This window comes from Calypte anna, chromosome 21, assembly GCF_003957555.1.
Source record: "Calypte anna isolate BGI_N300 chromosome 21, bCalAnn1_v1.p, whole genome shotgun sequence".
NCBI lineage: Eukaryota > Metazoa > Chordata > Aves > Apodiformes > Trochilidae > Calypte > Calypte anna.
This window is the reverse complement of record NC_044266.1, coordinates 1,969,939-1,992,341: the sequence shown is the minus strand read 5'-3', so window position 1 is coordinate 1,992,341 and position 22,403 is coordinate 1,969,939. Positions and strand designations below refer to the sequence as shown.

General features: G+C 55.9%; 1 protein-coding gene across 8 annotated transcripts; it reads left to right on the top strand.

Annotated features, from left to right (window-relative positions):
- Nucleotides 1-169: 169 nt before the first annotated feature.
- Nucleotides 170-21,682, top strand: CHD5 (chromodomain helicase DNA binding protein 5). Of its 8 annotated transcripts, none has more exons than XM_030463470.1 (41): nt 170-257; nt 864-994; nt 2,542-2,724; nt 2,961-3,079; nt 3,551-3,789; nt 4,018-4,142; nt 5,285-5,408; nt 6,830-6,996; nt 7,078-7,302; nt 7,833-8,033; nt 8,114-8,325; nt 9,535-9,666; nt 9,975-10,083; nt 10,392-10,583; nt 10,668-10,868; nt 11,207-11,344; nt 11,695-11,816; nt 12,223-12,396; nt 12,758-12,899; nt 13,104-13,235; nt 13,446-13,563; nt 13,980-14,104; nt 14,677-14,908; nt 14,982-15,107; nt 15,222-15,394; nt 16,034-16,208; nt 16,367-16,453; nt 16,748-16,836; nt 17,000-17,133; nt 17,401-17,545; nt 17,979-18,132; nt 18,257-18,336; nt 18,449-18,578; nt 18,824-19,054; nt 19,226-19,334; nt 19,464-19,596; nt 19,819-20,014; nt 20,205-20,368; nt 20,455-20,569; nt 20,675-20,724; nt 21,019-21,682. In XM_030463470.1, exons 1-40 carry the CDS (start codon nt 194-196, stop codon nt 20,680-20,682), a joined length of 5,856 nt encoding a protein of 1,951 aa, XP_030319330.1. In that variant the 5' UTR covers nt 170-193; the 3' UTR covers nt 20,683-20,724; nt 21,019-21,682. The 8 variants fall into 8 exon arrangements, with proteins under 8 accessions (XP_030319330.1, XP_030319327.1, XP_030319325.1 ...); XM_030463469.1 differs by having other exon boundaries at nt 194-257; nt 16,367-16,459; nt 21,022-21,677; XM_030463468.1 differs by having other exon boundaries at nt 194-257; nt 16,367-16,459; nt 21,019-21,677.
- Nucleotides 21,683-22,403: the final 721 nt, after the last annotated feature.

The following is a 22,403-nucleotide window of genomic DNA, read 5'->3' as shown; positions in this document are numbered from 1 at the left end:
GGGAAAGCCTGGCGGAGGGGCGGGGCCAGAGGCGCTGAGGGGCGGGGCTTATATGGGGAGAGGGCGTGACCACAGCAATTGATAAGCGATAGGGGTGTGGCCAGGGGGGGCGTGGTCGCCGCCATTTTGGAGCGGAGCGGGCGCTCCCGCCGCTCGGGAGCGCGGGGCGGGCCGCTCGCTGCCGCCGCCCGCTATGCGGGGACCGGCGGCCGGCCGGGATCTGCTGGACGAGGCAGAGAACGAGGAGGACGTGTCCGGTAGGTGGGGGGACGGGTGCTGGCGGCTCCGCTGGGCGCTGCTCCCCGTTATCTCGGCGGTGCCAACGCAGGGGGTGTGTCCGGGAGCGGTGACCGGGGCGAGCAGCCCCCGGGGCTCCTTCCCGCGTCCTCTCGGCTGCGGGTCCCCCTCGGGCGGCTCTGGTAATCGGCACCGTAGGGACCTTCCACGGTGCCGGCCCATCCCCGCGGTCCCGGGAGCCGATTACCTGCGGGGGCAGCTCCTGACCCGCTTCCCTGCAGGCGGGGCCGTGCTCCGTGCGGGGCGGGGTGAGCTCCCGTTTCTCGGAGATCCGAACGGTAAAAGCCCAAATGTTCCCGAGTTACTGGGGGACCTGGACCGGGCAGGGTCTCTGTGCCTCCATCCGCGGCAGTCCGCTCAAACCTCGGTTGTTGGTGTCCGAGCAGCGGCGGGGAGCGGGCAGGAGTCTGCCCGGGCTGCCCGGAGGGGCAACGGGAGCTCAGCTGCCGTACAGGGGTCTCCGGGAGAGGTCGCCGAGCTCCCGACCTCGCAGCCTGATGCTGCCGAGAGGATAACCGTGGTGTCCGGTGTGGTCCTTCCCTGCGAGCTGTCCCTTTTGTCCCCAGAAGAAGATGATGGGGTGCTAGAAGGCCTGGATGAGTTTTTTGCAGAAGAGCAAGTGACCGTACAGAAAAAGAAGAAATCCAAGAAGCTGAAAGATGGCAAGACTGCCAAAATCAAGAGGAGGAAGAAGGAGGTGAGGCTGCAGGGATCTCAGGCTGGGTTGGGGGCTGCTGGAGGCACCTCTGGGGTGCTTATGGGTGGAGAGGGAGTTCTTAACAGGTTCCCTCACTGGGTAGGTAGATGCTCTCTTGGCCCTGAGAGGTGACAAAACCAGGGCAAGAGCAGTTCTTGTTCAGTCCAGAGGCTCTTGGTGTGTCCAGCCCCTTCCTTGCCCAGGGATGCTGTGATGAGAAATCCCTCATGCAGCACAACTGGATGCATCTCCACCCCTTCCCTTGCCAGCACAGGGCTGGCTGGTGCTGAACTCCTCCAGCTGCTTCCCATGGGATTTGTAAGAACAAATTGGCTGGATGAGGCAGCACATTAAAGTGCTTTTGCTGCTGATGGGAGTGTGATGAGCTGCTGACTGACAGCTGGTTCCATCCCGCACCGTGCAACCTGCCAGCCTTCTGCAGAAGTCATTGCCCTGAAGAAGCTTTTCTCCCTCATAACCATGGTGATGTTCTTCTCTTTCTGAAGATGCCACACGGAGTCTCTCAGGCCTTCTGCCTCCCTCTACCTTGTCCATTCACGTACACATTTTTTTCCTATGCCACTTTCCTAGATATTTTTACTTCTGTTTATTTTATGTGAGCAAGCCCAGCAGCAACATGCTAAGTGTGACTGCTGCCTTCCTGGGGCTGGGGAGAAAAGAACAGGGTGAACATTGAGTGTTTTTTTTAATTAATTCCTTGTGTGGGAGAACCCTTGGTTCTGCCTGGGATGAGAAGCTGGTGCTGTAGCTGTTGGTAGGCAGCAAGCAGTGGCCTTTGGGGTGAGAGAAGAAAATATGGGGGGCTGTGAATGGGGCTTCCTTTTCTGAACCCCCTTCTCCAGGGTCTTGGGGGTGAGCGGGCTCTCCCCCTGATAGAGGAAGGTTGCAGTGAAGCTGGCAGTGTGGGGCCAGGACTGATGTCCCAATGGTTTTGTGGCTGGTGTGGTGCTGCTGGGAGCAGGCTGTGCCAGCTGCAGTGGAGCAGTGGAGCTCCTTCTGTCTGCAGCAGGGCTGGAAAAATCTGCGTAGAATAACCAGGCTGCGGTGTGAGCCTCGATGCAGGGAGATGAGGGTCCTCGTCAGAGATGGGAGCAGAGAGGGGGGAATTTCACCCTGTACTGCAGCAGTTACCATGGCAACCAACCCTTCCGTGCCAAATTATTACTGCTTGTAACCCCTTCGAGGGAAAGGCTGGGCTTGTCGAATGGCTGCTGAGCTGGAGCTGGGGGAGGGGGTGGGTGGCTTTGGGGGGGGATCCAGGGGTGTCAGTGGGTGCTGCCTGTGGTGTTGGCGGTGCCCTTGTTTGTGTGTAGTCACAGGCTCACACCAGATTCCAGCTGCCATTCCTGTGTTGCCCACCAGCAGTTGGGACTCCCCAGCTGTGATGAGGGCACTTTTGGAGTAGCAGGTGACAAAATGGGGCAGAGCAGGACCTGCCTGCAAGGGGCAGGTGACAGCAGTCCCTTGGTGCTGGCTGGAGGAGGAGACAGGCCCTGCTTGTTCTTCATCATCACTTCTTGTTTTAGGGGAGCAATGATGAAATGTCAGATAATGAAGAGGAGATCGAGGAGAAATCGGAGAGTGAAGGCAGTGACTATTCTCCCAACAAAAAGAAAAAGAAGAAACTGAAGGACAAGAAGGAGAAAAAGCCAAAACGGAAGAAGAAAGACATGGATGAGGAGGATGACAATGAGGATGGGGGTCTAAAGGTATAAAAGATTCCTTTACCTCAAGCTGGTGCCATGTTAATTTGCTTCTTGGAACTGTGTGAAGCAGTAGTTCATTAAGCACTTGTGCATCTTCTGCTTTTTAAATTGCAGAAACAGTTCCCTGTGTGTTTCTAACGAGCCATAGCACAGGACAGGCCCAGCCTTGTGCTGCTTTACAGATTCACAATCAGTTACACTAATGGTAAAATTCTGTAAATCTCTCTGTACATCTACAGGAGCCCAAGAGCTCAGCCCAGCTGATGGAGGAGTGGGGCCTCGATGATGTAGATTACATTTTCTCAGAAGAAGATTATCACACTCTGACTAATTACAAGGCTTTCAGCCAGTTCCTCAGGTAAGAAACTGAAGGTCTGGATGGGGTGTTGAGGTTTGGGTGTTGCTCTGTCAAGTGTGTGAGGTTGTGAGCTGCATTGCAAGCTCCTTGCTGCTTCTGAAAATGGTTCTCAGGACTTCACCTTAATTGCAGCATTGACTGGAAAGCAGCTGAAGCATTTTTGTCTTCTTTCCCTTTCCATAATCCCGTTTTTTGTGTGTGCCTGTTTGAAAAGTTTAATGAGAAAAACAGAGGAACAGTAACGATTTTCCTTGTCCTTCGGGCCATTCCAAACACAACGGGTGTGCCTTGGGAAGCTGAGGTGCCCCTTTTGCAGATGTGTTTAAGAAAGCTCTGGATGCTGCTGCCTTCCCAGCGGTGCCAGCCTGCTCTGAGCACACTGCTGTGTTTGTTGGGCTGCAGAGCCAGCACAGGAGGAGCAGTGAAGCCTTCACCTTCATGCATTGGGTTTTTCTCTCCCCTGCCCTGCAGGCCTCTGATTGCCAAGAAGAACCCCAAGATTCCCATGTCCAAGATGATGACTGTGCTGGGTGCCAAGTGGAGAGAGTTCAGTGCCAACAACCCTTTCAAGGGCAGCTCGGCGGCGGCGGCAGCAGCGGCCATTGCTGCAGCTGTGGAGATGGTGACGGTGGCACCGCCGCTCGCTGCCAGCCCCCAGCAGCCTCCTGTGCCCACTGTCGTCAGGAAGGCAAAGACCAAGGAGGGGAAGGGTGGGTGCCATCTGCAGTGGGCTGAGCTGAGGGGCTGGTCTTGCTGGCAGAGGTGGAGGGGATGTGTAGGGTGGCAGGGCTAAGGCGGAGGAGCACTGGTGGGGTGGGTCTGGTCTGGCTGGATGATACTGCACTGTTTGGCATCCCAGCTTCCCTGTCAGTCCTAGGGCTGGGGGCACTGGGGGACAGCTCTTTGTAGGGTACCAAAAAACTCTTCTGTTTCTCCAGGTCCAGGCGTGCGGAAGAAAATCAAGGGCTCCAAAGATGGGAAGAAAAAGGGGAAGGGGAAGAAAATGGCAGGCTTGAAATTCCGGTTTGGAGGAATCCCCAGCAAAAGGAAAAAGGGCTCCTCTGTGAGTGTGTGTTGTGCCCTGTGGGGGCCTGAGTGTGGGTGGGGAATACTGGGGCAAGCCCTCCCCTGGCAGGTGTAGGGGGATCACAGCCACACGTCTCTTCATCCCTTCCCTTCCAGTGGCAGGGCTGGTAGTGCCGCCATTCCAGAGCGTGTTGGCAAAGGGATTTTGGAGGGCTGGCTTTGCAGCTGAGCTGTATGTCAAAGAGAATTATTGAATGCTTTAATTACATTAGCGTAGCTGGGCATCTGTGATCCCACAGCACAGCCTGGGGGGGCTGGAGCCTCCTGTTTATGTGCCGTGCTCTTGTCAGCACATGGATGTTCAGGCATATTTCGGAGAACAGCAGAATGTCTTAAAGAATACATCTCCTAAATAATTATTGAACAGGGGTGGAAATCTTGTCAGTCTTGATAATATTGATCAAAATCCCATTAGTTCAGCCTTACTGGAGCTCATTGCCTCCTCACTTCACAGAACTCAACCTGTTTCTAGGTTCCTTTGTGCAGCAGAGGCTGAAGCGAAGGAGCAATGTGAGGCAGCCATTTGATGCTGCTTTTTTTCAGACACAGAAAAATTCTTCCTGTCTCTGGGTGCCCCCTAGATTTCTGCATTCATCTTCCTGAGGGTTACAAAGAGCGTAGGCTTGCTGCTGCAGTGCTGAGCACCCAATTAATAGTGTGCAAATCAGGACACGTCCTCCCCATAGTGACTCTGTTTCAGGGGACTCTACCCTGGATAATGCTGTCATAGAAACAGGGGGGTGCAGCTGGCTGATGCCTGCGGGGTGCTGAGCCTTTCCAGATGTGCCCATCCAGCTGCACGGGGCTGTGTCAGTGCTGGAGAGGATGGCAGCTGCTGGGGAAACCCAGCTCCCACCTCCTGGAATCTTGATGTACCTGTTTGAAATGTGCTCTGAGGTTTGCTCAGTGGTGCTGAGCCCTGTCTGGTGGTACTGGGAACACCAGCCTTGTGGTGGTCTGTGTGGAGGGGAGGATGTCCTGAGGAGCTCAGCACTGCTCTGTGAACCACAGGGGGGTCCTGTGGGTTTTGGGGGGGTGCTTTGCAGAACCGCATTCTCCAGGAGCCTCAGCTGGGATGTGGGTGCCTGGACTGTATGTACTTTGGTTTCCCCCCTGCAGAGTGAAGAGGAGGAACGGGAGGAATCCGACTTTGACAGCGCCAGCATCAACAGCTCCTCTGTGCGCTCTGAGTGCTCAGCTGGCCCGGGGAAGAGAGGGAAGAGGAGGAAAAAGAAAAAGAGGAGTAGGCCATCCTTCGTACTCTGTTCCTGTTCTCTTGGGATTTCTTTCTTCAGCTGGTGCTTTCCTAGCCCTGGCAGCTCCAGACCATGTCTGTTGCTGGCTTGGTGGGGGAGGACGTGCTTGTGCTTGTGTGTGTGGGGTGTGAGGTGCTGAGCCCCCTGCCTGTGCTGTGGGCAGCAGGCACCCTGTCTGCATGTGTGATCCTGCCAGGGTTTGTCCTCGAGCACCAAAGTTCCAGAGTTTGTGGGGCTTCCAGGGCAGTCAGTTTCTGAGGAGCATCCCATGGGGAGGCATGGCTTGTGGCAGGCTCCCAGTGGAGCAGGACGGGCTGTGGGCAGATCAGGGCCATTGTCTGCATGGGGTTGTGTTCAGGCAGCAGTAGGTGAAGGTCTGTGGTAGCTGTGCTGGAGGAGGAGGCACGTGGGCAGCAGTGGGGAGGGTCTGTTGGGGTCTCTAGTGGCTGTATGGCCACGTTGGTGTGCGTGTTCCTGTGTCCCCTCCCTCGTGGGGGTGCTGCGGGTGCGTTCTGTGGCATGGCACCTCTGTCCCCATGGGGTGCAGCCCCCTGCCCCAAGCTGCCCCAGCCCTGTGCTGATGGACACTGCTGGGGCATAGTGATGTCTCATTCCTACCTCATGTCCTTGTTTGGGATGAGGTGCTTCAGATCCAGGCCCGTCCTGAGGGATGTTTCCTCTGAGCAGCAGAGGGGCAGCTCTGAGCTGGGGCTGTCAGGGTGTGATGCTGGTCAGTGAGGCAGGGCTGCCCTGTGGTTCCATGTGAAGGGAATGGCTTCTTCTCTGGCACGGTGCTGTAGGGGCCCTTGTACTTGAGCCAGGTAGCTCCTGGAGGAGCAGGAGGTCAGAGGTGTGTGCTGGGAGTTTGTGGCAGAACTGGGAATTGAGATGAGCTGTTTGGGTGCTCATAAGGCCTTGTCCCCCTCTTCCTGGTCCCATCTGCGCTGAGGGGAGAGAGCTTCTGCCTCTGCGCCAGTGATCACCCAAGAAGAGCAGAGTAGTCCCAGGAGAGAAGTCCCTCCTCCCTCCTCCTCCTCCTCCTCGGCCGTGTCACCCTTGCATGGTGCGTTTGCAGCTGGTGGCGCTGGTACCTGGGGAGGTTTCTCTGACTGGCCTCCCTTGCAACCTCTCCAGGTTCTGGCATTCTCCATTGAGAGCCTGAAGGAACCAAAGGATGATACAGTGTGGAGAGAGAAAGAGAGACAGAGGTGAGATGATGATGCTGTGTGCAAAGATGAACTGTGGTGCTGAGGGACAGAGAGGTAGGGGGACATGACAGGAGGGGTCCCAGGCAAAACGCTGTCCTTGTTTCCTTAGCTGTACTGTAGAGGAACAAATGTCCCATTGCCTTCTGGGAGAGCCAGTGGTTCTGCTGGCCCTCTGACTGTGCCCTGTCCCTTGCTTGCAGTTGAGGAAGGGGATGGCTATGAGACGGACCACCAGGACTACTGCGAGGTGTGCCAGCAGGGCGGGGAGATCATCCTCTGTGACACTTGTCCCCGTGCCTATCACCTGGTCTGCCTGGACCCTGAGATGGAGAAGGCCCCCGAGGGCAAGTGGAGCTGCCCCCACTGCGTGAGTGGGGTTTGGGACCCAGGGGGGGGTGGGCAGAGGATGGCAGAGACCCTCAGTGTTATGCTGGTTGTGCCTCCTCAGGAGAAGGAGGGAATCCAGTGGGAGCCGAAGGAGGAGGATGAGGAGGAAGAGGAAGGCGGTGAGGAAGAGGAGGAAGAGGATGACCACATGGAGTTCTGCCGGGTCTGTAAGGATGGGGGGGAGCTGCTCTGCTGTGACACCTGTCCCTCCTCCTACCACCTGCACTGCCTCAACCCACCGCTGCCTGAGATCCCAAATGGGGAATGGCTCTGCCCACGCTGCACAGTGAGTGTCACCAGCCTGGCCCAGCCCTGTGCCCTCCCGGCCTTGGAGAGGGTCTGCCCACCACCACTCTCCCCCACCCCCTTCCCCAATGTGTTGCCCCTCCCCAAAACCCCTCTCTGGATGAGCGTTGCTGTGGGTTGCACGCTCCAGGAGGCTCTTCCAGTTGTGCCGTGTCCCTGTGGGGATTGCTGCCATCTTCCCTGCCCATCTCCTGCTGGGATGTCAGATCTCCAGGGCCTTTTCTAGCCTGCCAGACCCACCCCCATTGGGGTGTTTGTGGGTTGAGCTGGGTGCAGGTGTGGGGTGGGACTGTACAGGGCACCCTATTTGCTACACTTGGCTCCCCACACCCAGAGGTGGATCTGTGGTCTCTCTGGAGTGAGCTTCCTGGAGCGGACTTCCCTGGGCTTTCTGGAGGGAGAAAAGCTGGGCTTACCCTCTGGCAAGAGCTCTTGGTGCTGGAGCCCTGATTCTCCTCATCCTGCCCCCTGCCAGGGGCTCATCTGCTCCTTCTGCTCCTCTCTCCCCAGTGTCCTCCCCTGAAGGGCAAAGTCCAGCGCATCCTGCACTGGGCCTGGCGGGAGCCCCCACCACCCCCCACGCTGCCCACCCCGGACACGGAGCTGCCTCTGCCCCCACCCAAGGTGCTGGGGGGGATCCCGGAGCGTGAGTTCTTCGTCAAGTGGGCAGGGCTGTCCTACTGGCACTGCTCCTGGGTCAAGGAGCTGCAGGTGAGCCTGCGCGGGGTTCTCGGCGGCACGGTGCTGCCCCGGCCCGGCCTGTGGCTGAGCTCGGCTTCCTCCTGCTGCAGCTGGAGCTCTACCACACCGTGATGTTCCGCAACTACCAGCGGAAGAATGACATGGACGAGCCACCGGCCTTCGACTATGGCTCCGGGGATGAGGACAGCCAGAGGGAGAAGCGGAAGAACAAAGACCCGCAGTACGCCAAGATGGAGGAGCGCTTCTACCGCTACGGCATCAAGCCTGAGTGGATGATGATCCACCGCATCCTCAACCACAGGTGAGCACCCACCTGATGGGCCAGGGAGAGGGAGAGATGTGTGCTGGGGTGCCTGAAGCGTGGTGGTGCTGAGCAACCCCAGGTCACAACCTGGGGAGGGGACAAGAAGGTCCCACACTGCCCAGTACTCTTCAAGTTCTGTGGATGAAGGGTTGCTCTGTGGGTCTGTGCTCTCAGGACCCTGCCAGTTCTGTGGATAGAGATTTGAACTGCAGATCTGTGCTCCCAGATTTTTCTTGTGTGGACAACACCTGGGACTGCCTGCTGAAGGTTGCTGTGATCAGCTGAGCTCTCCCTCCCAGGCCTGGGAAGTTCTCCCTGTCCTTCTGCAAAGCTGAAATCTCTGGAGGGTGGAATTTCAGCTGCTGCTTGTCTTGTGGTTCTGTCACCTTGGAGGTCTGTTCCCAAGGTGAAGCTAAGACCAGGAGTGAATTGGTGTCTCATTTTCACTTCTGCTACGTTGCATATTAAAAGCAGAGATGGTAAATTTTCCCAAAGGTGGATGCACAGGATTGTTCTGCTCTTCCTAAATTTCTGCTGCAACCCAGTGATGGGTAATTGGTCCATTGACTGGCCATCAGCTGCAGCTGTTCTGGAACAGCAGCTATTGGGACTGTAGCCAGGAGAGCAGCTTGGGCAGGTGCCTGGCTCCCTGATGACACCTTGATGTTGGTATTTCTTTGCTGTGGATGGATATTCCTACATATGAAGTATGCAGGTGTTTTTTACATTTAGTGTCTAGACTCCTTTTTGTGGAGTTCCTGCTTTCCAAGTGGCAACTTGAAATTTCCAGTGGCAAATGTGCTTTGCAGGCTGCCTGGTGAATTTTCACACGAGCTTTATGTTTTCTGCTAATAAGGCTAGGGATTTTTCTCCATAGGTAGTGCATTTATTCATTTTTCAGTGTAAGCAAGGCTACAGAGAGCAGCAGCAGGTGCTGGTGTTCATCTCGTCGGGTATAACCAGAGCATGAGGTTGTTCAGTGGACTGGAGGAGCCTTTGCATCCTTATAACCAAACACACACAGCAGGTTCACAGATATTTCTGCTGGAAAGTGTTGATACTTTCCTTGCATTCTCCTGCCTCTGCTTGGTTGTTGTGGGCTGTGGATGGAAGCAGAGGGTGAAGCTGCTGGAGCAGGTTCTGGCCAGCTGCTTGCTGGGGCTGAGTGCTGCTTCCCTGATGGGCTATTCCTGCCTCATGTTACAGCTTTGATAAGAAGGAAGACATTCACTACCTGATCAAGTGGAAAGACCTGCCCTATGACCAGTGCACCTGGGAGATTGATGAGATAGACATCCCCTACTATGAAAACCTCAAACTGCTCTACTGGAACCACAGGTATGAGCCAGCCAGTGATGGTCATCACCATAGTCCTACTGATGGTCTCACTGTTCTGCAAAGCAGCTCAATGTGCTGCTGCCTATCAAAGTACCATGTTCTGATGAGATTGCTCTTTGCTGTGGGTGATGTTGTGTGGACTGTTTGTGGGGAAGATCCACCCCAATCACTCCATATTTGCCTGTGCTTTCGGGGTCAGAGGAGCTGCTGTGGGGAGAAGCAGTGGAGTCTGTGATGCATCCCTGTCACTTGGGGACAGGGACAGAAATGACCACCTTCTCTGTCCCGATGTCCCCTGGCTGTTGCAGGGAGCTGATGCTGGGGGAGGACACACGCCCTCTGAAGAAGCTAAACAAGAAAGGGAAAAAGCTGAAAGAGGAGAAGCTGGAAAAGCCTCCAGAGACACCTCTGGTGGATGTGAGTAGGAGTGGTGGGAGCAGTGCAGTAATATGAGCCCAGAGAGGAGAAGAAGGGGTTTGCTCCCCCACCCCATTAGGTTTTCTCCTCTAGTCCATTCTGGTTTTGGTTTTTGGTTTTGTTTTGTTTTTCATTAGAAGCTCTTAGTGGCTTTGCTGGGAGGAGCTTGGGGCTGTGCTGTGTGGGGACTGTCTGTGACTCTCTGGTGGTTATTTGGTGTCTCAAGGCTCAAGAGGGATGTGTCTGGCTGCAGAGGAAGAAGCAGGGGTTGGGTCTCACTGCTTTGCCTCCTGTTTCTCTCTCTTCAGCCTACAGTGAAGTTCGACAAGCAGCCGTGGTACATCGATGCCACAGGAGGCACACTCCATCCCTACCAGCTGGAAGGGCTGAACTGGCTGAGGTTTTCCTGGGCCCAGGGAACAGATACAATCCTGGCTGACGAGATGGGGCTGGGGAAAACTGTGCAGACTATTGTATTCTTGTATTCCTTGTACAAGGAGGTGAGCAGGGCATCCAGCTCTCCCCGAGGTGGCCAAGAGCTGCTCAGTAGAGGGAGAACAGCTTGGGCTTTGTCTCCCTGGCAGGGACACTCAAAAGGGCCATATCTGGTCAGTGCTCCACTCTCCACCATCATCAACTGGGAACGTGAGTTTGAGATGTGGGCACCCGACTTCTACGTCGTGACCTACACGGGGGACAAAGAAAGCCGGTCGGTCATCCGGGAAAATGAGTTTTCTTTTGAAGACAATGCCATCCGGAGTGGAAAGAAGGTTTTCCGCATGAAGGTGAGAGCAGAGTCTGTGCCCTGCCCAGTATTTAACCACCAGTAAGAAAGGGAAGGAAAAGAATTGGTCCTGGAGAGGGAAGTTGTTCAGATCTCAAAGAGGGAGGCTGGCACTGTTGACAATTTGTTGATTTGCAATGAGCTTCAAAGCTTCTTGGCAGACCCTTTTCTGTTTCTCTAATCACTGCTTGGTACACCCTGGCCCTGCTGCTGGTGCTGGGCAGTGTGGTGCAGGTAGCACGCCTGTTTTTCTCTGGATCACAGCACCAGCAGCAAAGGTGGAGGCTGTCCTGCTCCCTGCTCACTTACTTGGGCTTTTTTCTCCCTCTGCTCCTCCAGAAGGAAGCCCAGATCAAGTTCCATGTGCTACTCACCTCCTACGAGCTAATCACCATTGACCAGGCAGTGCTGGGCTCCATCGAGTGGGCCTGTCTGGTGGTGGATGAAGCACACAGGCTGAAGAACAACCAGTCCAAAGTAGGTGGCAAGCCTTTGGGAGGGGTTTCAGTGATGTAACTGGTGCTGCAAAAATACCACATCCTAGCACTGGGGGTCGGCTGCTCTGATCTCCCTGAGAGCCAGAGGTTGTCCTCACCTTGCACAGGCTCTGTTTGGACCTGCATTTTGGTGGACTGGCTCTGTTTAATGTCCTCTGGCATTAAAAAACCTTCAGTGGTGGAAGAGGGAGCAGCCTGGCCCCACTCTGCATGCTGGTGGGGGGGACAGGTCACTGTGGAGCCTGCATTTGCCCAGCCTGCCCAGTCCCCCATGACTGGGGGAACCACCTCCTCCCAGCTCTTCTCACTTAACCTCTTCTCTTTTCCCAGTTCTTTAGAGTATTGAATGTCTACAAGATCGATTACAAGCTGCTGCTCACTGGTACTCCACTCCAGAACAACTTGGAAGAGCTCTTCCACCTCCTCAATTTCCTGACTCCTGAGAGGTTTAAGTAAGTTGCACTAGCTCATCCCCCAGGGAGGGAGGGAGGGCAGTGGAGACCTGGTGGTGGGGTGGCAGTCAGAGGTTTTCCAGCTCTCTGGGGCTGCAGGGTCCAGTTCTGTGCTGGTGTCACTGCTCTGTGCCAGCAGGCAGTGTCACCCTGTGGTTTGTCACAGCAGCCACACACAGTTTGTGGAACCTCATATTTATTCCTGTGGACCTTTGGGGCCTTGTGGGTAGCTGTTGCTTAGGATTTGGAAGTGAAGAGCTGGATCCTGCCTCCTCTTCCCTCTCTCCAAGAGGCTGGAGAGGGAACTTGTTCTGACCCGGTGTTAGCACAATCAAAGAAGCAGATGTCCGTGCTCTGGTGTGTCCTGTTACCACTCAGCACAGTCTGATTCTGGCTGCCTTCACAGCAACCTGGAGGGGTTCCTTGAGGAGTTTGCAGACATCTCCAAGGAGGACCAAATCAAGAAGCTCCATGACCTGCTGGGTCCCCACATGCTGCGGCGGCTCAAGGCTGATGTCTTCAAGAACATGCCAGCCAAGACAGAGCTGATTGTGCGGGTGGAGCTGAGCCAGATGCAGAAGTGAGTGACTCCAGTGCAGCACTGGGGGGTAACTGGCTTCAACCCCTCTCACCTGCAGCCTGTGGGGGATGTTGAGGGCTCCCCAGGTCACAGACACTGTGTGGTGGGGAAGGCTTCATGTTCAGGGAGTGTTCCTGACTGCTCTGTCCCCAGAGCCACTCTGCTTACAGGGACTCTGGTGCCCACAGAGCAATCAAATAAACCTGGCCCCAGGCTGAAGGTGCTGAACTGTTGCTTTTAGAAGTGTCCAAATGTCCCTTTTGAGGCTGCAGTGACGTGAGGGGTTTCATTGGTGCTATCCTATTCATCCCAGTCCTCATCTGTCTGAATTAACCTGGGTGTCCCATCCCTGCTCCTGCAGGAAGTACTACAAGTTCATCCTGACGAGGAATTTTGAAGCCCTGAACTCTAAGGGTGGTGGGAACCAGGTCTCACTGCTCAACATCATGATGGACCTGAAGAAGTGCTGTAACCACCCGTACCTCTTCCCTGTGGCAGCTGTGGTACGTCCGTGGGTTTGCACGCTGGGGCACTACTGAGAATATTGTGTGTCAGCCATGGGGGGGCTGTTCCTGTGGCCCTGCTCTGGCTGACAGTGTGGATTTCCATACAAGTGGTTTCAGACAGCAGTTTTGTCTTGGGAATGTGTGTGAGTTTCTCTGGGAAGAGTGTTCTCCTTAAAGAGGCTAACCAGGATGCCTTTGCAGGAGGCTCCAGTTCTTCCCAATGGATCCTATGATGGGAATTCTTTGGTCAAATCTTCTGGGAAACTGATGCTGCTCCAAAAGATGCTGAAGAAGTTACGGGATGGGGGTCACAGAGTTCTGATCTTCTCTCAGGTGAGTGTAGGGAAGGATTAATAATAAATACATTTTAAAAAGATACCTTTTTTGTTCTAAATGAGAATTTAGTGGCAGGAACACCACGTTGGCTGCTGGCAGTGCCACCGCTTTGTCCTCTGGGCAGTGGCAGATCCCCAGGGAACACTGGAGGACACAGGGAGCTGGGCCATGTGGAGCCACTGGTTCCATGATCTCCTTTCCTTGCAGATGACAAAGATGCTGGACCTGCTGGAGGATTTCCTGGAGTATGAAGGCTACAAGTATGAGCGGATTGACGGGGGCATCACGGGTGGCCTGCGCCAGGAGGCCATCGACAGGTTTAATGGTACTGGTCTGGCTGAGGGGAGGGCAGGGGAGTGTTGCCTGTCTGGCTGTGTGCTGCATACAGTGGGTCCTGATACCCAGGGCACAGCGAGGGCTGCTCCTCCCTCATCTTTAAACCCTTGAGCTGTGTCCCACAGCGAGTCCCCAGTGTGACAGCCACAGGCTGCTTGGGTTGAGGGGCTCCTGCTTTCCCCTCAGTAGGTGATGGAGCTTCCCCCTCTGCTCTGGGGCTGTGTCTCCTCCAGTACCTCCTACCCAGGACTGAGTTTTCACTCTTTGTCTTCCCTGTCCACTGCTTGTTGGCTTAGATTGATAGTTCCTGCTGCTGTATCCCCAGAGCACGGTTCTTCACCTTTCCACCTAAGCTGTGCTGTATTCCCTCTCACCCTTTGTCACCTCTGGGTTTGTCTTTCTCAGCTCCTGGTGCTCAGCAGTTCTGCTTTCTCCTCTCTACCCGTGCTGGTGGTCTGGGCATAAACCTTGCTACAGCCGACACAGTCATTATTTACGATTCTGACTGGAATCCCCACAATGACATCCAGGTTTCTGACTTTTCCTTCCCATGTAGTATGTACCTCTGTGTCTCTGCACTCTTTTCACACCCTGCACAGCGAGGTCAATCTCCTCTCTAGATCTGCACACACATTCTGCTGTGTTTGTGGGGAGTGTTTCTGCCCAGCAGCCCCCACCAAGCCTCCCTGTGGCTGCAGCACAGCAGAGACCTGGCAGATCAACTCTTTTCCATGGGTTTCCTCTTTTCTTCTTCTGCTTGTTCACAACCAAGTGCTCCCCTCCTCTGCTGGGGAGCTTCCACTTTTGTTTCCAAAAGCTTGGGGTGGACCCTAGCTGGTAGTGACTACCATGGGAGGGATTGCAGCTGGAATGGGTGAGCAGCCCATGACAGTAATAGAAAAGTGAAGAGAAATGTGTGTCCTTCCCCTGCTCCTCAGCTGGGAGAAGGTCCTCTCCAAAGCCACACATCCACTGTTGCCATCTGTTTATGCCATCTTCCCTATCCCTGGGCCCTAGGTGAGAGGACATGCTGGTTTACAGGGTGGTGGGACTTGGCCTGGCACAGTGTGCTGCCTGCCAGAGCTCAGTTCTGTGCCCACAGGCGTTCAGCAGAGCTCACCGCATCGGGCAGAACAAGAAGGTGATGATTTATCGCTTTGTGACCAGAGCCTCTGTGGAGGAACGTATCACCCAGGTGGCCAAAAGGAAGATGATGCTCACCCACCTGGTTGTCCGCCCGGGGCTTGGCTCCAAGTCTGGCTCCATGACCAAGCAAGAGCTGGATGACATCCTCAAGTTTGGGACAGAGGAGCTCTTCAAGGATGACGTGGAAGGTGAGGTTGGGAAGATGCTGGGGGTGGAGTGGGGCTGTGTCCAAGCTGCTGGGGGTCCTTCTCTCTCCCACAGGGATGGTGTCCCAGACTCAGCGGATCGCTGTGCCGGAGACTGTTGCCCCTTTCTCTGACACAATGTCAACCAAGGGCGGTGCAGTGACTCCTGGCATGAAAAAAAAGCACGGGGGCACCCCACCAGGTGTGTAGCCCTCCCTTGTTGGGGCAACCCATCTGTCTCCCTGGCTTGCCTGGCTCTGGCAGCAGGCTGCCTCCAGCACTGTGATCTGTGCTTCCGTTCCCCTCTGCCCCTCAGGTGACAATAAGGACGTGGAAGACAGCAGTGTGATCCACTACGACGATGCTGCCATCTCTAAGCTTCTGGACAGAAACCAGGATGCAACTGATGACACGGAGCTGCAGAACATGAACGAGTATCTCAGCTCCTTTAAAGTGGCCCAGTATGTTGTGAGAGAAGAGGACGGTGTGGTAATGTGATGAGTATCATGTCTTACGATCACACCTTTGTACCTCCCTCTGTTTGTGCTCCTTCCCCTCCCTTTCCCCTTCTTGTCAGTGTTTTGGTGTGGGGCAGGACCTCTCCCTGCTCTCCATCTGTGACTGCTGGAAGTTTTTCCAGACCTGGCATTCCTGGGGCTGATGGAACTGGCTGCAGGCAGAGGAGGCATGATTGTCTTTGTCCTGCACAGCCCTTGTGGCAGCTGGGTTCTGTCCCTGTTGGCACAGGACCTCATTGCTATCAGAGCATCCATCTGCATTCCTGGCAGACTGGGACCTGTGAGATTTCCCAGTGAATTATTTCCCTCATCTCCTGAGGAAGCCAGTGGCAGGTTGCTGCTCTGCAGCTCTGCAGACCTGTTGCTTCTCCTTGATGTGAGCATGGGCTCTGAGGGACAGGCTGATGGCAGTACTGGGGTGGCTTGATCCATGTGGGAGGTAGTCTTGCACCAGGGTCAGCATGTTTGGGCAAAGACCCAGGAGCCAAATTCCAGACAGTGCTTGGTGCCCTCCTCCCTCAATCCGTGGAGTGCCCTTGGAGGACCAGCGGGGCGGTGCAGGCAGCTCTGTGCCTGCCCCATCTCGAGCCTCTGGTTTCTTGCTTTGCAGGAGGAAGTGGAACGTGAGATCATCAAACAGGAGGAGAATGTGGACCCTGACTACTGGGAGAAGCTGCTGCGGCACCACTACGAGCAGCAGCAGGAAGATCTGGCCAGAAACTTGGGGAAAGGGAAGCGAATCCGCAAGCAGGTCAACTACAATGACACCTCACAGGAGGACCAAGGTATGGCTGCGGCTCAGGGCAGGCAGCAGACCTTGAACAGCTCTACCAAATGGGTTCCCAGGGACACACACTGTCTGTCACCTGTCCTGTGACTCACTCCTGGGCAGTGTCCTGCTGCCTGGGTGCTTTTCTAACCTGGTCTCCCATATGGTCCACAGAATGGCAGGATGAGCTCTCTGACAACCAGTCAGAGTACTCCATCGGCTCTGAGGATGAGGATGAAGACTTTGAAGAGAGGCCAGAAGGTCAGAGTGAGTTAATATGTTTGATTCTCCCTGGGATTTTTCCCTGCAGGAAACCCCCTGGTGCTCAGGTGCAGCAGGAATGTGCTGGGGCTGGTTCTAGTGGTGGAGGGATGAGACCACTGGTACCCAGGGGCAGAAAGGAGTCCTGGTTGGGATGGGAGGAAGGGGCTCTGCAGCCTCGGCTTCCGCTCTGCCCAACTCTGCTCCCTTCAGTAGGGAAGGCAGGACACTTGAGCCTTTCAGCCATCCTTCCTTGCTGCATCCTCCATCACTGAGGCTGCTTCACCCTTCTAGGTGGCAGAAGACAATCCCGAAGGCAGCTCAAGAGTGACCGGGACAAACCTCTCCCTCCTTTGCTGGCGAGAGTCGGGGGGAATATCGAGGTGAGTTGGGGCTGTGCCAGGGCTGCCCTGGGCTCACAGGTTGGGCTGCTCTGTGCCAAATCCAGTGTGTTTGTCCTGGTCCTGCACACCCATGCAAGGCTCCAGGCTTCCCGAGGCTCCTGGGGCTGCTGTGTGGTCCCAGCAGCACCTCTGCTCCCTGCAGGTTCTTGGCTTCAACGCTCGCCAGCGCAAGGCGTTCCTGAACGCCATCATGCGCTGGGGAATGCCCCCCCAGGATGCCTTCAACTCCCACTGGCTGGTCCGGGATCTGCGAGGGAAGAGCGAGAAGGAGTTCAGGTGTGTGTGTGGGATCCTGGGTGGGCAGGGCAAGGGCTCTTCTGGGCTCTGATGAGTGCTTTGGTTGTGCATTTGGGACAAGCTCTGCTCACCCTGCCCTGTGCCGTGCTCCCCAGGCAGGGCAGAGGCTGTGCTGGGGCCAGCAGTACCCTCTGCAGTTTCTCTTTGAGGAGACGATGGCTGTTTCATCTGTTGTGCTGGGATGAGCCTTCTCTGGGGTGAGAGCAGGGGCTGTGGGTGCTGGGCTGAGGTCTCTCTCTCCTGTAGGGCCTATGTCTCCCTCTTTATGAGGCACTTGTGTGAGCCTGGGGCAGATGGTGCTGAGACCTTTGCGGACGGCGTTCCCCGGGAAGGGCTGTCACGGCAGCACGTGCTGACCCGGATAGGGGTCATGTCCCTAGTAAGGAAGAAGGTGGGTGAGTAAAGCTGTGGCTGTGCTCTGTCCGGTGTGTGTGGAGAAGTGTGGGATTCCCTGGCTTCTGAGTGCCTCTCACTCGGGATCCCCTGCTGGATCCAGGTCCAGGGTGCATCCATTTTGGTCATAAATGCAGAGGTGACAGACATTGCAAATGACCTTTCAAATGCTTTCCCCCCCCTCTGGGAAGGGGTGTGGGACAAGCAGGTAAATCACAATATGGCTGGAAAAAAAAAAAGATAAATTGCACTGGAATCATAGAACAGTTTAGATTGGAAAAGACCTTCAGGATCATCAAGTCCAACCATTCCCCCAGCACTGCCAAGGCCACCACTGCCCGATGTCCCTCAGCACTAAATCCCACAGCTCTGCAGCACTGGGCTGGAAATGCTGCTGTGGTGCCTGACCAGGTGCTTTGTGTCTGGCCCAGGTCCAGGAGTTTGAGCATGTCAACGGGAAGTACAGCACCCCAGATGTGATCCTTGAGGGCCCGGAGAGCAAGAAGTGCAGTGAGATTGTGTCTTCAGACCCCAACACCCCTGTCCCTGCCAGCCCAGCACACATGCATGTGGGCCTTGCAGCAGGTAGGTGTTGCTTCCAGGGGATGGTGGCTTTGGGCTGGGAAGGGAACCAAGACACCAGCAGGTCTGGCAGGTGTCCACCTACCCCAGCCTCTCAGTAGCTTCCCTGGCTTTGCTTTTACTGCAGATAAACCAGAAACTCAGCTTGGGTTCCAGGAGGAAAAGGAGCAAGTGGAGCAGAAGCCCAGGAAGGTGTCTGACAGCCAGGTGTGGTGGCTTCTCTGGGCACCTCCTCTGGGAAGGCTTCTCCTGGCCTGCATTTAAACTTGGATTGCATCTTCGGAAAGAGTCTGATCTGAGTTGGGGGCTTTGTGTTAAGGTGCCTGTGAGTGCTGAGAAGGTGGAAAGTGAAGAGTGCCCTGACAGCAGCGACAGCAAGGAGAAACCCAGGGAAGAGAAGCAGGAGGAGAGTGAAAAGGCTGAGCCTTTTCCCGACTCCCTGGAGAAAGGTGAGTCTGTGGCAATCCCCATGTGCCAGCTCCTCTCAGCCACCCTGGGACATCTGTGAGAGAGGGAAAGCTAAATACCTTTTCTTGTTAAAAGTCAGAAAAGTATTCTGTTAGAAGTTGTTCAAACGCCTGGAACACATAAACAGTAAAATCACTTTCCCCTAAAATAGAAATTTTATCTGGACAAGTTCTCTGAGGAGCATTTTGCAGGTTAAGCTGTTCCCATGTCTCCTTCCACTCTGCAGACGAGGGGATTCAAGAGAAAGAGAAGCCTCTGGAGAAGTTGGAGCTGAGCAGCAGCCCAGGGAAAGGGGAGGACAAAGAGGCCAAACCAGGTGAGGATGCCAAAGGGGAGGAGAAGGAGCATGGCGAGGCTCAGCAGAACGGTGACAAAGAGGAAGAGGAGGATGGAAAGAAGGATGACAGAAACCTGAACTTCCGATTCATGTTCAACATCGCAGATGGTGGCTTCACAGGTAGGAGCAAGAGATGGGGCACTGCAGAACCTCTGCAAGAAATGGTAAAAGCAGCAGGGATGTCTCAGTGTGGTGCTGTGCCTGGGGCTGCCTGGGAAACGTCCTGGCTGGCCCTGCCTGTCACCGTGTCCCCTGCTGCCTGACGGAGCTGTCTCGCCTCTGCTCCCGCAGAGCTGCACACGCTGTGGCAGAACGAGGAGAGGGCGGCCATCTCCTCTGGCAAGATCTGTGACATCTGGCACCGCCGGCACGACTACTGGCTGTTGGCAGGGATTGTCACGTACCCTTTGGCTCGGTGGGAGCTCGGGCTGGGTGATAGGAGGAGGAAGGCAGGAGGGGGGGTTTGCTGCGAGGTGGTGGGCATGCTGTCAGCTGGCTGGTTCTTGCCTTGACGCTTCCCTGGCGACAGCCATGGCTACGCCCGCTGGCAGGACATCCAGAATGACCCACGCTACGTCATCCTGAATGAGCCCTTCAAGTCGGAGATCCACAAGGGGAACTACCTGGAGATGAAGAACAAGTTCCTCGCCCGGCGGTTCAAGGCGAGTTGCAGGCCCAGGGCTGGTGAGTCCTTGCCGGCGGGGGCCAGAGAGGCGCTGGGATGGGAACACAGGATTAGGGACATAAGGGCTCAGCCCACTGCTCTGGGAGCTTTTGGTGTGCTGGGCAGAGGCTCTGCTGGCACAACCCGCAGAGGCAGCTGTCCCTGCGGTGCTGGTCTGTGCTGGGTCTGGTCCTGAGCCCTTCCCTCCTGTCCCTGCCAGCTGCTGGAGCAGGCCCTGGTGATCGAGGAGCAGCTCCGCAGGGCTGCGTATCTCAACATGACCCAAGACCCCAGTCACCCGGCCATGGCCCTCAATGCCCGTCTGGCTGAAGTGGAGTGCCTTGCTGAGAGCCACCAGCACCTCTCCAAAGAGTCCCTGGCTGGGAACAAGCCTGCCAATGCCGTCCTGCACAAGGGTGCGTGCCAGCAGCTCAGGGCTGGAGGGGTTTGCCACCCTGACCTTGGGGACATCCAACTGGGAGGTTGTCCCCAACTTGTGATCCCTTAGCCAGGAGCTGCCTGCTGGCTCTGGCCACTCCCCAGGGCTGGGCCACTGGGGTTCTGGTGGGTGTCCCCACCCTGAGTGCCACCTTGCTCTGTTTGCAGTGCTGAACCAACTCGAGGAGCTGCTGAGTGACATGAAGGCTGATGTGACACGTCTGCCCTCCATGCTGTCCCGCATCCCGCCAGTGGCCGCCCGGCTGCAGATGTCAGAGCGGAGCATCCTCAGCCGCCTGGCCACCCGTGGGGGGGACCCTGCTGTCCAGCAGGTCAGGGGATGGGGACAGGGATGGAGGGGCTGGCAGTGGGGCCAGGGCTGCATGTCAGTGACTCTTCTCCCTCCTTCCCTCGCCAGGGCTCCTTTGGCTCCTCCCAGATCTACAACAACAACTTCGGGCCGAGTTTCCGAGGTCCTGGCCCAGGCGGGATCGTCAACTACAGCCAGATGCCTCTAGGGCCCTACGTGACTGGTAGGTCAGGGTTTTGACTGGACAGTCCTGGGGGGTGAATTATAGGGGTTCAGGAGCCTTGCCACAGGACAGTGGGCAAGCCACACGTGTCCTCTTTCACTGCAGATATTTAGCTGTTCCCACCAGTTCCCTCTGCAGCCCCATCCCCAGCCGAGGTGAGGCCGTGCTCACTGCTCTGTGGGCATTTTGGGGGGATATGTGAGGGTGTGTGGGCTGTAAACGGGGCTCCCTCCTGGATGCCAGTGCTGGATACAGCCACTGGATCCAACAACCACAGTGGGTGCCAGGAACAGGACCCTTCCCAAAGCCTTCAGCCGGATGCTGGAACTGGCCAACCCTACCTGGGGGGAGTCAGCGTGCTCCTGGGGGGCCAGTGTGCTCCCCTGGCCCTTGTTTGGCAAGGGGAGGGCTGGACTCAGGCTGACAGCCACTCTCCCCTCTCCTCACAGCAGCTCCAGGGTTGCCCCCTGGTCCCCCAGCTTGAGAGCCGTCCCGGTGCGGAAGGAAGGGCTGGGGATACACTGTGGCTTTGCCTGGGTGGAAGACAAGCTGCTGCTGGGCTTTCCTGCTCCTGCTTCAAGTGTGCTTCACCCGCCACGTCTCCCCGGTGTGGCCGGGACTGGGGGCTTGTCTCCGTGTACATTTTTTTGCACTTTCTTATTGAAGACTTGAAGAGTTTGTCTGGGCCAGGGGCTGAGGCGGGGTGGGGGGGAGCGGCGCGGTGTCGGTGTCTGGTTTTGTTGCTGCGTTTGGGGTGGGAGGCCTGTGGGCACCCACCTACCCCATCGGGTCTGTTTCCGCGTCCTCGTGGTGTTTGAACAAGTGCCAGTGCCAGTGCATGCCTGCTGCCAGCCCCACCACCAGAGCCTGGTGTGTGCCAGAGCTGCCACCCCTGGCACTGTCCTGGCAGCAGGGCCGGGCAGGGGTCCCGGCATGCTGAACTTGGGGCCCGTGGGTGGTGGAGGGAATGGGAGGCAGGATCTGGGATGGGGACCCTGGTGGTGGCCTCTTGCCAGGGGCTGCCAGCAGCTGTGCCCGTTGCCCCCCAACTTCCCCTCGTGCTGCGTCTGTCCCCGTGTCTGTTCTCTGTGGTTTAATAAATCCCTTCGGAAGGAAGAGGTGGGAGCCTGGTGGGGCTGAGGCAGGGGGCTGAGGCTGGGGAGTCTGGAGAGGGTGGGAGTCCCTCCATGGGGGCAAGGGCAGCTGTGCTCCGTGGGACAGGGTGGCCCTGGGGGGCACACACACACACACACACACACACACACACACACGTCCTGTGCCCACACGCAGGGTTCATGGATGCCTCTCCCCAGCCCCGGCGTGTCCATGTGGACAGACACAAATATGTAGGTGTAGGTGGACGTGTTGGGTGTTTTTGCAGTAAATCTGTAGGTATGTGTGTGTATAGATCCCCAGCTGTACGCAGGTGTGTGCATCTCTGTGTATACACAAGTGTGTGCCTAGCCACAGACCTGTCATTTTTAGATAGATGTGTATGCATTTGTATATTTATATAAGCATACACAAATAGTTATCAGTATGTGTGCAGGTGTGTGTGTGTGTGTACACAGAGCTGTGTGTGTTTATACATCTGTATATATAATGTGTTTGAAATGATGTGTGCATGTTCATATGTCTATATGCTTACATACTTATATAAACACATAGGGGTATGTATACAGGCAGACAGGCATAGACATACCTAGGGTGACTATAGACATGCTTAGGTAGGTGTTTATACACAGATGTGTATCTGTATATATGCACAAAAGTATAAATTTGTAATGTATAGATGTGTATATATACACACATAACAGATACATATCTACATATA